Genomic DNA, 17,780 nt, shown 5'->3' on the forward strand with positions numbered 1-17,780 from the left:
TATCACATTGCTTCATAAAATACAGCCAGAGAAAGTCAGCATCATAAAGTTTACCACAGCCAAAAATGTCCTGTGATAAATTGTGATCAGGCTGTTTTTATGCAAATGTATGAGCAAGGGAAGCTCAGCTTCTTCAAAATGTTGTCAAATATGAACTGTGTTGTATCTACATTTCAATACTATACATACAGTCAGGTCCATAAATATTGGGACATCAACACAATTCTCTTCTTTTGGGCTCTTTACACCACTACAATGGATTTGAATGAAACAAACAATATGTTACATCCAAATCAGGTGAACGGTGTAGGAACACTTTCTATATGTGCCTCCGACTTTTTAGGGGACCAAAAGTAATTGATTGAAAAGCCATCTTCAATAATGTCATCTTCAATTAATTTCTGGAGTTGATTCCAGGAGTGACGTTTGCATTCGGAATATGTTGCTGTTAACTCTCAATATGAGATCCAAGGAGGTGTCACTGTCAGTGAAGCAAGCCATCATTAGGCTGAAAAAGATTAGAATTTGCCAAACAACACCTAAAAAAAAAACACGTTACAATTCTGGAAGAACATCCTATGGACAGATGAGACCAAGATCAACTTGTACCACAGTGATGGGAAGAGAAGAGTGTGGAGAAGGAAAGGAACTGCTCATGATCCACAACATACCACCTCATCAGTGAAGCATGGTGGTGGTAGTGTCATGGTGTGGGCATGTATGGCTGCCAAAAGAACTGGTTCCCTTGTGTTTATTGACGATGAACTGCTGAAAAAAGCAGCAGGATGAATTCTGAAGTGTTTCCAACAATATTATCTGCTCATATTAAGCCAAATGCTTCAGAACTCATTGGACGGAGCTTCACAGTGCAGATGGACAATGACCCAAAGAATACTGCAAAAGCAACCAAAGTCAATCACCTGACCTGAATCAGATTGAGCATGCATTTTGCTTGCTGAAGACCAAACTGAAGGGAAAATGCCCCAAGAACAAGCAGGAACTGAAGATTGTTGCAGTAGAGGCCTAGCAGAGCATCACCAGGGATTAAACCCAGCATCTGGTGATGGTGATTCAGGCTTTGCAACCAAGTATTAAACAGTGAAAGTTTGATTTATGATTGTTTAGTTTGTCCGATTACTTTTGGTCTCCTAAAAAGTGAAAAAAGTGAAAGTGTGCAGTTAAAGCACATCTTGTTTGTTTCATTTCAAATCCATTGTAGTTGTGCATAGAGCCAAAAATAAGAGAAATGTGTTGACTGTATGCTAGAATGTGATTAGAATGTGTCACTACTTCGTTCAGAATCAACTGTTTATCACGGATGACAGATAATCTTACGTAATTTTCGTATTCCTGTAGCAGCCTCTGCATTAAAACCACTTGAAGCTCAGCTTCAATTGTTGCTGCTGTGAGCTCGATGGCGATTGGACAAAGGCAGCAAAAACGCCACTTCCACACAAGCTCAGCTTGGAGCAGTGAGTTTTACGAAATCATGTTTCCTTATTCTAGTTGTTCATTTGCAGAATTTATGTAAGCATTTGTGTATAAACAACTGGGCCTGAAATGAGCTTACCCTGTTTCAAAGATCTGCAACTGATGTGCAGTGTAACAATAACAAGAACAGAGATTTGGTATCTGGGATGCTCCGCGACACCCTGTTGAGAAGTCTAGCATGTTAGAATTTTCCTGCCTAGTCTGATATCTCCTATGATGAGCTCCTTGACATTGACCAATAGTATAACAGAGCACTCTGGTGCTGAGGAACATACAGACATAAACATGAGGAAGGGGGACGCTGTTGCTGCTGCTGTTAGGTGCAATAGTGACAACAAAGAATGTTTAGGGTTGGTGGTTCATCCTTTTCTTTTTTGTGTCTGAGCACAAGATTTCAAGCATCACCCACAATGCCTCGGTAGCAATGATTGACAACTCCTTGCCCCACCTCTCCCGTGTGTCGTGAATTACTGGTCAGGGTCATACTTGTAGTTTTGCCAGTCCTCCAAACAAGACAGGGCAATAATCTGTGCCACTAATCTGGCATGATATCCACTGTGAAAGAATATCATGTAGTCTGATCCCGACATAAGAAAAAACCAAGCCTAATAGTGGTGGGTGGATCGATCCAAAAATATCAATATATCGATCTAACGTTGGTTAAATAAAAACATTACATTACATCAGCTGGACAACAGAGAGGGGCTGATGTTCCACAATAGGCAGACACGTAAACAAAGATATATATATATACATATATATATATATATATATATATATACATATATATATATATATATATATATACATATATATATATATATATATATATATATATACATATATATATATGTATATGTATATACATATATATATATACATACATGTATACTGTACAATAGGCACAACCTGTGATTGATACAAATAACCATTTAACCCCAAACAACAGGTCTTGAGTCAACAGTCATCTTGCGCCATTGATTTGAATAGGTGAAAATGTTTCATTCTGAAAAAAGATTTTCGATCTCCTACAGAATAATGTAACAACACAACACAACACACGTGCACGCGCACACACACACACACACACACACACACACACACACACACACACACACACACACACACTAACCCACTACTCAACACCTACTCGCAATACACTACACATGTGTGTATTGATGTGGTGGTCACAGTTGGGCAACACATCCACTGTCCCCACAGGGATTAATATAGTATTTTTATTATGATTGTTTACATGTGTTATCAGCTCTAAGTTAGCATTCCTTGAAGTTTTTAGGGGACTAGAAAAACTTTATGTATTAATATTATGTATTGTATGTTTTATTATGAGCGAGATAGAACAACAAAGCTGGTCATTTTATGAAGTCATATAAAGTTGTATAAAACATTAATTTAAGGACAATAAAGTAAAATGAATCATCATCATCATCATCAACAATGGTTCCTTTGAGTCCATCTAACCAGCCTTTACATTAAAAAAAATCATAATTAAGTCCAAACACCCAAAAGCACTTACCCCTAGTTCTGTCACCAATATGTCAGTGATGCTTCCGAGGACAGAGACAAAATCAAAAATGTTCCAGGCATCTCTGAAATAATTCTGTCATGAGGGAGAGAAAAAAAAAAGGTAAGAAGAGAGAGGTAAGCGAGACGTCAAAAGCATCCTTCCTGAGCTGTATCCAGGGGGCAGCCAGGGACATGTCCGTGTCCATTGGTGTTGTTACCCTGGTGATAGGCTGGAAGGAAGGTAGCAACACAGTATGTTCTGGGTTGTTCAGGGATAAGAAGACGCTCCAGATCTGTCCACTGAAATAACCCTACTTATAAAACATACACCATAAAACACTGAAACATACAGACTGAGTTGACCCATTTAAACATGTGTGTATGTGCATGTGTGTGTATATAGTCACAGCATTGTTTAAAGTTTATTCTTACCAGAGGGCCAAAGGCAATGATCTTGAGGATCGATTCCAAGAAGAAAAAGGTGGTAAACACGATGTTGAGGTTCTTTAGGACATCATCGTAAGTTTTTGATGCACCATCGAACTGTAGATACACGCAAAAAAAAAAAACCCAAAGAGACATTAAAACTGCACCCAGCATTGAAGGAGCGCTTGATAGCACACTTCACAATTTACAAAATGGATATTATGCTGTTTTGTCTTAAATGTGGAGTACGGTTGCTCAATGAAATACAGGTTTCAGGCACTTTTGCATTGGCTTCACTTTGTGGACCCAGAAAACTACATCCATCATTTACACTAACTCCACTCTAACGAAGCTTCACTTCTGCCTCCATATTAAACACATGTGACACGTGTCTGCTTGTCCCCTCAATGTCCACCATCCGTTTCATTGTCCTCTGTCTGTGATTTTCGTGTCTGTTCATTATTCTTTTTTGTAATGAAAATACAGCAAAAACAACATTGGAAACACTTCACGTTTACACCTGACAGCACCAAACCAGTAAGTCACGATCGGATTTACTGTTAATAAGCAGTTGATGAACAATTATGAACATGATCGGCATACACCAGCCCTCTCGTTATGAATTAAATTTGCTTCTGAATCCGGTACTGGGTTAAATTTGTTTTTAAAGGAGACATATTATGCAAAATCAACTTTTTAATATATTATATTTGGGACTCTGGAGGCCCTATGAGTAGGCAGTGTGACTCACTCATGTTTTGTGGTCCGCCTCAGTCTAAGTACAGGAGATAAAACATGCAATGTTGACTTCTGTGTCATTGTTATGTAGGAGTGGAAGTCCACAAAGTGTTCTAAATCTTAGCTGCACAGTGCAGCACAGAGTTCTACACAAATGTCCAGCCTCAGAGGATTTACATGTCCAGTGGATACATTTTATATTATGACTGCCATGTGCCAACTAGAGTCGGAAAGTGATCGCTTTTCCAAATGCTAACTACTGTTAGCTGCTGGAGCCTCAGTGACACTGACGTAGTTTCCTGTGTCTCATTTGCATTTAAAGAGACAGACACTCAAAACTTCTGTTCTGAACAGGGCTGTTTTGGCAGGGTGATTGAACTGCTGTGGTGCTTCATCCTTAAGGTATTTTGACCAAAGCATGTCACAGACATGTTCATTAGGACACCAGAGAACTAAGTTAACTTGTAGAAATAGGGTATAATATGTTTACTAGTAGCAAAGAAACAGTTAAGCAGCTTGTGCTGAAGTCTTTTCTGGAAAACATTTGTTTTGACACGGATATAACTGCACAAATGGCTCGAACATGTTGGTGTAAAAGAAATGCATCGTTCAATCCGGCAAACTCAGTTGGACTCGTACCTTCATCATGAGGACGATGGTGTTGAGCGCGATCAGAGCCATGATACTGTACTCAAAGGGCGGAGAAACTACAAACTGCCACATGCGGTACTGGAAGCTTAGCTTGTTCTTCGGCATGTGGCGAGTCAGAGGCCTGGCATTGATGGCGAAATCTATACAGGCTCTCTGTTGGAGTGCAGAAGACATAATTAGTGTATTTTTTTTTTTTATCTTTTTCAAATTGTTCAACACTGAAACATCATTTAACTTTCCAAAACTTCACCTCATTCTTTTCTAAGCTGTAATCCTCCATCATTTTATCCCCCTGTTCCTGGAAGGTGATGATGATGAGAGCCACGAAGATGTTTACGAAGAAGAAGGGGAAGACAACGAAGTACACCACGTAAAAGATGGACATTTCCATCCTGTAACCTGGGCTAGGGCCCTGATTCTCATAGGTGGAGTCCACTGAGTGCTTTAACACCCTGTGAGAGGAAAAGACAGAATGTACCTTAACATAGAACATTCACATGAGACACAAATTGTCACAAACAAATTGAAACAAACCATCATTATGGTTCCAAATTTCCTTCATTTTAATTCAAGGCAATGATGTAGAAAATATACACGGGGCAAATGTAGGCGCTGACAGTACGCTCTATAGGAAATGTAGTTCAGTGAAAGTATATGCGTGTGGGACAGGTGTGTGGTCTACTCACTGCGGCCACCCCTCTCCAGTTGACACAGTGAAGAGGGTGAGCAGGGCCCAAGCCACATTGTCATAGTGAAAATCATACTTCTTCCACTCCCGCTTCTGAGCTTTTACCTCATCTTTATCATACACCAAGTACTCGCCCCTGTAGGAACACATACATACAAGAGTGGGTCCTGATCCTTGTGGAAACCTTTAGTCAAGCATTATAATACAGAGGGACATTTATGTGTAAAGTGATCTTTTAATGTGCCTGGTATAATGACTTATAATTGGAAAATGTGGTGTTTAATTCAACATAATCTTTATTAATTATTTTATATTGTTTTATTATGATACTTCTTATTCTGTTTGCATAAGGCTGTTTGATTTAAACTTCTTTCATGCTTCTTCTGATATAAACATCTAATGTATACTCGATATACTTCTATCTATACAACGATTACCCATAATCACTTAATATATTGAATAAAATTGTTTCATATTGAATTCAATGTTTTTGGACTTGGCTTCATTGATACAGAATCGCTGTGTTTCATCACATTGTGTAACTTGTTATGTGAGGCTGCAACTAAAACAAATATCACAAGCATAACTTAATAGCAGCGAACATCATATGTTGCGTTGTTTATTTTCATTTTTTTTAATTGAAAATTTCACTCAAAATAATATTTCCATACAATGAGACGACAATATTATTATATCAATCAAAAAACGTTATCATTTTAAAGTTTTTGTTAGTCTGCAAACTCAATCTGACTTTTTGATTGATTTGTTTCTGCTCAGGTAGTGTTAGGTGATTTGTGTTTAGGTGTTTGTGAAACAACCTGCAGTCACGCTCGAACTCCTTGGACTCGTCCGTGCAGGAGAAGAATCGACCCTTGAAAAGCTGCACGGCCACGACAGCAAAGATGAACATGAAGAGCATGTAGACGATCAGGATGTTCAGGACATTCTTCAGAGAGTTGACCACACAGTCAAACACAGCCTGAGATGAACACAGAACAGTGGAATCATCTTTAAATTAAATTCATGTTTAACAAGCATACAGGGCTGATGTTTGTTAAAGGTCACATAGAGTGGTCCTGTTGCACATATGTTAGTTATGGAGGTCTAGTTACATGCATTAACTTGTTTTTATGGTCAAAAACCTCCTAGTTGCTGGAAACGAGCCAATAGAAATCTGTCCTTTTTGAAGCACTTGTCAGCCGCGCTATTTCAGACATAAATCTCGCCTGAGAAGACAGACTGTGTTGTGATTGGCCAGTACCCCGGAAGTGACGTAATCAGCACACCAGCTCTCAGAAGCGCAGCTCCCCCCTCTGGAACGGTGGATGCACTGCTATTCATTATCAAAACATTGTTTTAACAATGTTTAAAAATAGCTTCTTCACGACTCCCCGCCGCAGTCACTTTTATGACTTTGACCCGGAGTCAGACCCAGAGTCAGAAGACACTGTCGCTCGTGAAACACTTCCACAACGGACGTTATTCTTTTTCTGCAGTTCAATGTACGCAACCGGATGTGCCCGGACTAGTGCCCGGAGCAGGAGGATCTGCTGTTCAGGAGAACCGATGTTTACGTAACTATAACGGGATTTTCAGAGATCTCGCTGAGCCCGAGGTTACAATAAAACACAGCGTTCTCAGCAGTGGCTGAACTGTTTGTTTCGAACCTTCAGGGCTTCTTAAACAAGGTAATGACGCAGATACACAATAAAAAATAGTGTTAATTGGAACTTCCGGTCTAGGTCCGCTTTAATGTGGTTTATGAATATGACATTTGACTCGAGTTCACAGAACAAACAAGCAATCAAAGGTAAGGGTTGATACTATGCTATAATTTTTCTTGTCTTTGTGTCAAGGATCAGTCCCCTGGTTACATTCTATGCGACCCTTAATAATATTTTTATTATAAACATAATTTATATAATATCTGCCATCAACTCCGTGAGATACCAGGCATACGGTTTGTTCTGCATGCCTCCATGTTACACATGACCACGAAGGCTCCATGAGGAGTTTAAATCACAGGACGATACTGCACCAATTGTTAAGACTCTGATCAAGTGAACTGTCTGAATCTCACAGATTTTACACGTTAATTTAACCATTCCATGCTTTAAGTTCTGTGTTTCAAGTAGAAATGGATATGTTGATATATGTGCCTCGCTTCATGTTGTTGTTAAGTGCCCGATTTATGTTAAGTTAGCTCTACAAGGTCAATAGCCGCTTGTGTCTCTTTTAGGGATTTGACTGTGGAGTCAACACTGGGTTCTGCATTGTTTGTGGATGGAGTCGTGGTAAGTGCCATGTGGGTGGATTGGGTGGAGTGTTTCTTGTTCTTCACTGTTCTGCTTGATTAATCAGGTTTATTTAATATTGTGTTTTTTTTTTTTTTTTCTCAGGGGTGGTCCTTCATGTTGATCTTTATCCAATACCATGGGCTTAGTGTGTGTCTAGCAGTACTAATAATTCTGGAACTAGTTGTAGTGGTTCATCTGTGAAGTTTGTGAGCTGGAATATTAAAGGTATGGGGAGTCCCATTAAGCGATCTAGGATACTTTCTCATCTAAAACGACTGACTGCGGATATAGTGTTTCTACAAGAAACCCACATGTGTACCTAAAGATCAGGTTAGGCTTAATGTCCATGGGTCTCTGAGAAATTTCACTCCAACTACAATTCTAAGGCCAAGGGGGTTGCAATTTGAATTGGTAAGTCAATTCCATTTTCACCTTTTAACCGTGGAGGCTTAACATGTTGCTGTTATCTCATGACAAATGTAATAAGTTTATTGCAACTGCAATCGAGGATTTTATGGCCACCAACCACAATGAGGCTGCACACTTAAATAGAAGCCAAACTTAAGGGCTCTTGATATAAAATTGATTAAATTGATAAACAACTTTCTATTAGCCCCTCTCCTGTCTTAAGAACATATTGAATTACAAACTGAATTCGACCTCACGTCAACCAATGAAGCAGAGAGCCTTTTGTTATGCTAACGTGCTACATATTATGAACATGGCGAGCCGGCTCATAGCTCACCAGTTGCGTCGCTAAACCGCCTCTCGCATGATCCCTCAGATAAAAGACTTATCGGGCTTGCTACATGAGAACCCTAATGTTATTAATTCAGTCTTTTGTTCAATCTATTCTTCATTATGTGAGTCTGAATCTCCACCTTACACCTCAGAAATTGGCAATTTCTTGGATGCACACTTTGTTAAACATATATTCCAAAATATATTCCATATATTCTTCAGCCCCTGAAGTATACTTAACAAAATTATAAACGCACAAACTTGAAATGGTGAACAAAAATGGAATGTCATGACATTTGCTCAGATTCTTGATGCATTTGTTTATGGAAAGATTTGTTTTGTCCAGTGTCACTTTGCCACTCCTATTGACTACAATCTCAGATTGAGTATTTCAACTCACAAGAGTCATGGAGCATGGCAGAGTGGTGGTCAATATGCATGACCAGTACACAGACACTTCTTATGGTCTGGTCAATAAAAGGGCAAAATGTGGACTTTTGTCACTTGTCAATATACCACAGATCATGAAGGAGCCTGCCATTGGCATGTTGAGTGCTGGGTTGAGCGTTACAGCTGTGGCAACACAACTGAATGTGCATCATTCCACTGTCAGCCGCCTGTGGACTCGTTTCAGAGAGACTGGAACGACAGTGAACCGTGCACATGCCTGCCGGCCACGTGTTACCACGCCCACTCAGGACCGGTACATTCGGCTCCAGCACCTCTGTGATCGGTTCCGCCCATCGACCAGAACAGCAGGTGAGACTGTTGGTCTGCACAACAGGCAGATTTCAGCGCAGACAGTTAGGAACCGCCTGCGGGAGGTGAATCTCCGAGCATGTTGACCACACCAGGGTATCGACCTCACAGCAGCCCAGCAGAAACTGATCCTAATGCTCGCAAATTAAAGCCACTTTATAGACAAAGTTGTAGTTTTATTTTTGGATAGTTACTCTGTTTTGTCACATAACAATGACTACAAGTTTTTCTTTGTGCGTTTATATTTTTATTGAGTGTAGCTATTTCTATTGATGCTGAAAAGGCATTTGATAGGGTTGAATTGAACTACCTGCTTGCTGTACTGGCATTGGTTTTATCTCATGGATACGCCTTCTTTTCACATCCCCACAAGCTAGTAATTTCACCAATGGTTTTCAGTCCAGGTTTTTTACTTTGTCTTGTGGCATTCAGCAGGGGTGTCCTTTATTTCCCCTACTTTTTGCTCTCGCGATAGAGCCTTTGTCATTAGTTGAGGTCTTCCTCTATTTTTATTTGGATATCCCAATTAAGAATTAAGAATGGAATTCAAATTATCCCTTTATGCTAATTATTTGCTGTAATGTCTCGACCCTGGCCGATCATTAGCAGCGATTGTATCCTTTCTATATAAATATGGTTATTTTTTAACCGCCAAAGTTTGCCTTATAGGGAAAATTAATACAATTAAAATTAATATCCTGCCTAAGTTTCGGTTCTTATTCCAATGTACTTGTATGTTCAAGTATTTTATTATTTTATTATTCACAACTGTGGCTCAAATTGTTGTACAGAACTGTCTTTTCCAAATGTGCCATATTTCTCAATAAAAATATTAATGAAAAAAAAAAAAAACATTACAAATGATGGTAAGCACATGAGATTATATGTATTGTTTGGATATACCTCCATTTTGTAAATATTTGGCTAAAACACAGTTTTACACACACACACACACACCGTATATATTATTCTATTTGCATTATTTCTGTAGTTTTCTTTTTTTTTTCTCCATAATTTGCATACTTCCCAGAGTTAAAATGCATTTTAATTATTTATAAATATTATTAATCCACAATGTAGCCATTGAATGAGAAGGTTTGTCCAGCCCTACCTTTAGCTTGGGGAGACGCTTGATGGTTTTGAGTGGACGCAGCACCCTCAACACTCGAAGGGACTTGATTGTACTGATGTCTTTGCCCTTGCTGCTCCCCCTAGAGTTAACCCAAAGTACAACAACAACAATGTCAGCGAAAAGAAAATTTGAGAATGGAGTGAAGTGAAGGAATGAGGAGATGGAACAATCACAATCTTACCCAACCCGATTGCTACAGTCACAACATTAAATAAGAGGATAAGTGTCCTCAAAGTTGAATTTATCTACAGTATGAAGCAGTGGTTACCAAACTTTTCACAGTCCCGTACCCCTTCAGATATTTGACTTCCAGCCACCCTACTCATGTGCACTTGAAAAAAGGTGTCTGTCTGTACACACAGCACTCACCACATACAATCTCTCAACGTAAATTATTTCGCACCAAAAATATCTATCTATATATAGATAGATATATATGCCAGTTTCTAAATGTAATCAGGCTGTAAATCACGTTTTTGTTTCTTTTGTCTCCAGGTACTCCCCTCCATTATTTTGCATACCCCAGTTTGGGAATCACTGCTCTATAGTGACAGTCCGAGTGAAAATACATGATATGACCCTTGCAGTAATCTCATTCAGAAACAGGAAACACTTGTATGAACATATCAAAGCTCTTACAGTCTCCTCTACAGAAAAAAAGAAACGCGTCAGGAAAGTCAGACATGAAACCAGATGTGGAGGGAAAGTGATCAGTTGCCTGTATGCTTGGTTTCATGGACAATGAGAAGCAGCATTGTCATTATGATTCTTTATAATCTTCACCAACAAAGAGCAACACATTCACATGTTCCATAAAGACAGGCAGCTCCCGGCAGAGTGCCCAGCCAAACCTCTTTCTTTCTTTTTCAGTGACACGCAGTTAGGGATGAGGTGATGGCAGTTTTAGTTTATGATGAGTGGGCTGTAACTTGCACATGATTTGGATTATGCTGTGGTATAATCCTCAGTTCTTTTAAAGGGATAGTTTGCTATTTTTGAAGTGGGGATGTATGAGTCAGTATCCTACATATACTGTAACTGGCTGCGCTCAGGAGTGATGACGGTGGTGGGGTGGGGGTGACCTCAGTGAAGCATGCTCTGCAAGCACGGACAGAAAATGATTGTTGTTGTTCTTGTTCTCTAGCTGAGGAACTACAATTCCATCCATCTTGGAGCAACCAGTCAAGAGCCTGGGGAAGCTTGTTGACTCCAGCCTGAAAGCTATCTGGAAGTATACTGAAGAGCTTGGAGGGTGGCTCATCAAGGTGGACAAGTCTGGCCTGCGTGCCTGCCTGGCGGATTTAAAGCTTGGATCTACCAGCACTCCATTCTGCCCAGAGTCTTGTGGCCTCCCCTTGTGTATGCAGTCCCAATAACAACTGTGGAATCCCTCGAAACGAAGATCAGTAGCTTTCCTCGGAGATGGTTGGGTCTTCCTCGCAGCCTCAACAGTGCTGCCCTGTATGAGACTAGTAACACCCTGCAGCTACCCTTCAGAGGGCTCACTGAAGAGTTCAAGATGGCACGCACGAGAGAAGCCCTTTAGTACAGAGATTCCCAGGACTGCAAGGTGTCATCAGCAGGGATTGAAGTGACAGGAAGAAAGTGGAAGGCAGAGAAGGCAGTGGAGGTGGCAGAGTCACGCCTAAGGCAAAAGGCACTGGTGGGGTCCTGGCAATGGGAGGAGCAGGCTTGTGCTGCTTCCCAAAGACCCAAGACAGCCTGGCCCCGGCCAAAGAGAAACACCATCTACTTCAGGAAGAGGTCCGAGCAGTTGTGGAGGAAGAGTGAGTGGGCAGCGCAGTAGGACTCCGACAGCAGGGTGCATGGACAAGGTTGGAGAGTATGTTGCAGCACAAAGTTACCTGCTTAAACATCTTGCAGGCAGACTACCACAGTGTCCGGTTCTTTGTGCAGGCAATCTACAATGCCCTACACAGCCCAGCAAACCACCATGTGTGGGGGAAGAGCACGACACCTTCCTGCCTCCATTGCTGCGGAAGAGGCTTCTTAGAACACCTACTCAGCAGCTGTCCAAAGGCCCTGGCTGATGGTCGCTATCGCTGGCACCATGACCAGGTACTCAAAGAGGTTGCTGAGGGTATAGCCTCAAAAACAGTAAAACAGCTGAGGTTCCCCCAGCACATTGCAACAACATCTCTCCAGGCAGACATGATCATAATCTCTGAGGCTTCCAAACACCTGATCATGCTGTGCTCTAGGAAGAGCAGATTGAGGAAGCCAATGAAAGGAAAAATGCAAAGTATCAGGAACTGGTGGAGGAGTGCAGGGGCAGGGGCTGAAGGACATTTTTCAAGCCCAAATAAGTTGGCTGTAGAGGCTTTGCAGGTCACTCTCCCTGTAAAGTTCTCGACCAACTGGGTGTGACAGGAGCAGCCAAGAAGAGGGCCATTAAATCCACGAGTGAAGCTGCAGAGAAAGCCCCAAGGTGGCAGTGGCTGAAAAGGGAAGATCCGTGGGCTGCTACTGGGATGCAAGCCGGGACTTGATCTACCCCCGGCTGGGTCGCTTGGGTGAGGGTGTCTGATGTTGTGAGACCCGAAAGTGAACCCACGATCACTGATGATGTGCCCTAGTGCATCCATGAGATGCTTCTTTTTAAGTTGTGTTTTTGGTGCTTGAAAGCCATCTTTTCTTTCCTTTTTTTCTAAATTTTACCAAGTGCCAAGATGTTGTTGGTTTTTTTACATACAAAGTTCAGTTTCCTGTGGGAGAAGGCTAACTGAAACACTGTTCATTCACTTTTAATGTGGCTATGTCAAGCTTTACAAAACGACATTGTGGATCTGTTGCTTCAGTTTGCTCACACCATGTGCAATAGAAGTTGGAAAATGTTTGATTTTAAAAGCAGCAGTACAAACATTAACCACATAAATCATGTCATGCACATATTCTGACATAGGAACTAGCCAATAAAATCACATTCATGTGTTTTGGTTCAAACACTATCCCATCCCATACAAGACTTCCCAATTGGCAAAAATATTTGGTCTTGTTTTTGTCAGAAAGAGCCACTCATGTCACAAAGTCAGACATAATTGACACTTCAGTGGTAACTTGTGAGAACCGCTTCTGGCACCAGAGGTCAGGCACTATCCGTGTCAATGTCACTGTCAAGACAGCAAACACTGAAACACTCAAACACTGCTACTGTCCCAGTAGCAGCCATGTTTCACTGCAAGTCCCTGACCTTTTCTCAGCAGAGAGCACATGGAGCATAGTCACCTGTATGTAACACACTGTCTATGGACCTATGGACTAAGTACCTCATACAACCCCACATGTAAAGCCTTTAACTATCCCTTTAACATAAATGGATTGACTGGTATGTTTCACATAGCTTCCTTCCGTTTAATACCAAATTGTTAGAAATGATATTGTACAGGTCCGTAACCTGGAGACAAGGACAGGAAAGCAAGACTATGCGAGACTCTTGGTGACATTTGATGTCAGACACAGAACTTGACATGTCAAATGTCACCAAAACATAAAACAAGTACGAGCCATGAGAGCGACCGGAGGAAAAGATTCAAGGCCTAAAGACAAACTGTCAGTTGTGTTTTAATGTACTTGTTTTCCCTCTGAAGCCCATTACTGAACATTCGGCTCATTAGTTGTTCATTTGTTGTTTACTGTAAGTAGGTGGGACATCCCCCCCCCCAAAAAAAAACCTATATATATATATATAAATATATATATAGGGAGAGAGAGAGAGAGAGAGAGGTCTCCCTCTACAACTGTTTATTCAGTTTCCATAGTAAGACAAATCAATTCAAGGCTGATTGATTGAGTCTGAACCTTTGTCGTTCCATGTGTACAATATGTGTGTGTGCATGTTTGTGTGCAGGAGTGAGAGTCAATCAATAATCAAAAGACCATCCTCCTGTGAACTCGAGCAAGACTGAGCTTGTTCTATGAGGGTATTAGAATAAATCTTAGTGAGGCCATAGGTGTCAAGATACAACAGTATCTCAAAGCACATGTGCACAAATGCACACACATTAGCATAATAAAAATAGTTATTTGAGCTTAACGTTTAATAGAATGTTTATGTAAGTAGGAATGAGGTGATATAACACTTATCGGTATCCGTTCGTTAAAGAGGCAGAATACTTGTACTTGTACTTGTACAGTTGGAGCATTATGTGTTTGAAATGTCTGTATATGGCTGGGTGGGAAATGCATCAGCACAAATGTGTTGTTAACAGCTGTATAATGCTATATAAGTAGATACTTATGATTGTGATATCGGTATTGGACAAGTCTTGTTGAGTCATCCCTTTGTTCAAATGTGTTGTTTTATCTTTGACACCACGAATAAAAGGGCACATTTCAGTGATACACGAACCGGTGTGTGTACAGTTTATCAACTCAGCCCCTGTAGGACTGAAATGTGGCAGTATAAAGCATGTTTTATACATCTTGTTTCCAACTCACTTTTTATTAAATGCTTGACAATACTTAGAAAGAAGAGAATGGTTTAGGTTGTGTCTCTATGGTGCACAATTCCATGTCAGTTTATTTCAACACATTTCTGCTGTCATTTTTCATTTAATTTGTTGAAGTTGTGGATAAAACCAAGACATAATTTAATTTTACTGTCTGAGACAGCGAGAGGACAAAAGAACAGGTGGTTGAAAAGTACAATGCAATTCACAGTTGAAGTCAAGCTACAGTAACTTGACTAGTCCTGTTAATAGGGCTACTGCTCTTGTCACATGATATAAGCACTGGTTGGTAATCTATTTACTTAACTCTAGGAAAAGTGTCAAATGACACATTTATGTGTCCAAAAATCTGTAATTTCTGTTGCTTATAATGTTTTAAATTTTATCCGCAACAGAGTATAAACCAGGCGTATGTTAAAGGCTCATGTTTGGCTGACGTTTATCATCCGATTAGTATATTGGTTTGGTTCCTTAGTCTATCCTTTCACTAGCCATTGTGGCTGGTGAAGGGTGGATGGTTGTTTGTCTATACAAGGACCTATGATGAACTGGTGACTGTAACCCGCCTATCGCTCTATGTCAGCTGAGATTGCCACCCCCCACCCCCACCCACACACACACACACTTGGTATGCAACTTGTTTTTGTCACCATTTTTGGGTAATAAGAATATTTCACAATAAAGGACAGTAGCTAAATCAACTAACATGAAATTCAAGAGAATCCAACACACCAAAAAAAAAAGTGTTTATCACCACATTTCAGGCTTACAGTAGATGACAGTTTATTAAAAAAGTGGTGGTGGATTATCACTGTGATGCTGCTTTTTTTAACCAATATTAATTTTTTCTTAGGAATCTTAACATTTAAGGAAATTAAAAGTGGTATTGTGAAACTTGTGGGCAACAAATAAAACCCCACTGAGGCATTTCCTGTGGTGTTGGTAGTGGAGGAGAAAACAATGATACATTGCAAATGAGTATGAACAATCAGAAGAACAAAGAAAGAAAGAGAGAGAAGCCATTTTGATCCGGTAATGAAAAGCAGGGTACAGAGCTGAGGAGGTGGAGGAAGGGCAGGTGGGGGACACAGGAAGAACTTTACCGGGTGCTGGTCCTGTCCAGTTTCACCGAAGGTGGAGACAGCGAGAGTCAGTGACAGCGACAGTCAGAAAGACAGAAGATGAAAAAGAGGGCGAGGAAGAAGGTAGGAGAAGGACATACGGACATCGACACACATTGATAAAGAGACAGACAAACACGGACACAAGACAAAGAGAGAGGGGGTTTGGTAGAAACAGGAAAAAAATACATTCATATGAGAGACAGACAAAGAAGGAGGGACAGCAAGATGGTCACAGCTGCTAAGCAATCCAGCAACATATACAATACTACATTCATCACTAACAAAGTTTTATGGTTGAGGATGTGGGAAAAACATGATCTTTTACCAGGTGGTTTTTGTGCCAAAACCTACCAGATTTATAACTAAGTGCACTTTCTATAGTTCGATTGCTTTGGTCCGCACCAGAAAAATGTAGCAAACAGACGTGGGTACGGTTTGCTTTCACATATGCATAGTTCTAAACAAACCAAAATAGACCCGGGAAGACCATTGGCACCGGAACCTACGGTGGCCCAGAGGTGTCAGGCCAAATACAAACGCCACAACACAAATACAAAAGCCACAACACAAATACAAAAGCCACAACACAAACACAAAACCCACAACACAAATACAAAAGCCACAACACAAACACAAAAGCCACAACACAAACACAAAAGCCACAACACAAATACAAAAGCCACAACACAAACACAAAACCCACAACACAAACACAAAAGCCACAACACAAACACAAAAGCCACAACACAAACACAAAAGCCACAACACAAACACAAACGCCACAACACAAATACAAAAGCCACAACACAAATACAAAAGCCACAACACAAACACAAAAGCCACAACACAAACACAAACGCCACAACACAAATACAAAAGCCACAACACAAATACAAAAGCCACAACACAAACACAAAAGCCACAACACAAACACAAACGCCACAACACAAATACAAAAGTATATTGATAAGTAAGTGAAAACGTTGTTCTCTAGCTAACTATGATAACTTTCGCTTTGTGATTGTCACAAATGAGCAGTGTTATTTTTATATTTATATACTCTGCCATCTAACCTACGAGGAGTAACGTTAAGTGGGGCCCAGTTTGTGGCTTTTGTGTTTGTGTTGTGGCTTTTGTATTTGTGTTGCGGCTTTTTTATTTGTGTTGTGTTGTTTGTATTTGCGTTGTGGCTTTTGTATTTCTGTTGTGGCTTTTGTATTTGTGTTGTGGCTTTTGTATTTGTGTTGTGGCTTTTGTATTTCTGTTGTGGCGTTTGTATTTGGCCTGACACCTCTGGGCCACCGTAGGAACCAGACTAACGCGCCACTACCGTGCGCACCAAATGCTGTAGGTGTGAAAGCACCCTCAGGAAAGTGTTCCTTCCTTTCCCAACCAAAAGCACCACAAGTGGTTAAGAAAACTGTGTGCATATCACATTGTGATGCATGTCTGTAGACATGTAACATAGTTTTTGTTTAAAAAAGTGAGCTCACACAAATCTGTCATTTGCAGAAATGTACAATTGAAGCATCTGATCTTGGTGACTTCATTGAGTAATTTCTAAAGATCTTCAGTTAATTAAATAGAAGCAGCCCAGGCTGAATGATTCTGGTTCTGCACACCTTCCTTCCTCTCACGGCTGCATGTCGTCTGCTGTGGCTCGCTATATGAAGAATTATCTTCATGGTTGGAAGAGGAAACTAGATTGCTGCATCCATCTACACCAATTCTTATCTT

The 17,780-nt window shown here is 40.5% G+C and overlaps 1 protein-coding gene across 1 annotated transcript in view; it reads right to left on the reverse strand.

Annotated features, from left to right (window-relative positions):
• cacna1ab (calcium channel, voltage-dependent, P/Q type, alpha 1A subunit, b) overlaps window positions 1-17,780 on the reverse strand; it is a gene marked incomplete at both ends in the record, with an annotated part of 173,777 nt that overhangs the window by 50,994 nt on the left and 105,003 nt on the right. Inside the window, 7 exons of the mRNA XM_083906330.1 lie at window positions 3,029-3,112; window positions 3,451-3,561; window positions 4,822-4,986; window positions 5,084-5,285; window positions 5,520-5,657; window positions 6,340-6,500; window positions 10,430-10,529. Of these exons, the coding sequence (XP_083762456.1) occupies window positions 3,029-3,112; window positions 3,451-3,561; window positions 4,822-4,986; window positions 5,084-5,285; window positions 5,520-5,657; window positions 6,340-6,500; window positions 10,430-10,529 (961 nt within the window). The remainder of the gene's footprint in view (window positions 1-3,028; window positions 3,113-3,450; window positions 3,562-4,821; window positions 4,987-5,083; window positions 5,286-5,519; window positions 5,658-6,339; window positions 6,501-10,429; window positions 10,530-17,780) is intronic.

This window comes from Microchirus variegatus (assembly GCF_963457635.1).
Source record: "Microchirus variegatus genome assembly, chromosome: 19".
NCBI lineage: Eukaryota > Metazoa > Chordata > Actinopteri > Pleuronectiformes > Soleidae > Microchirus > Microchirus variegatus.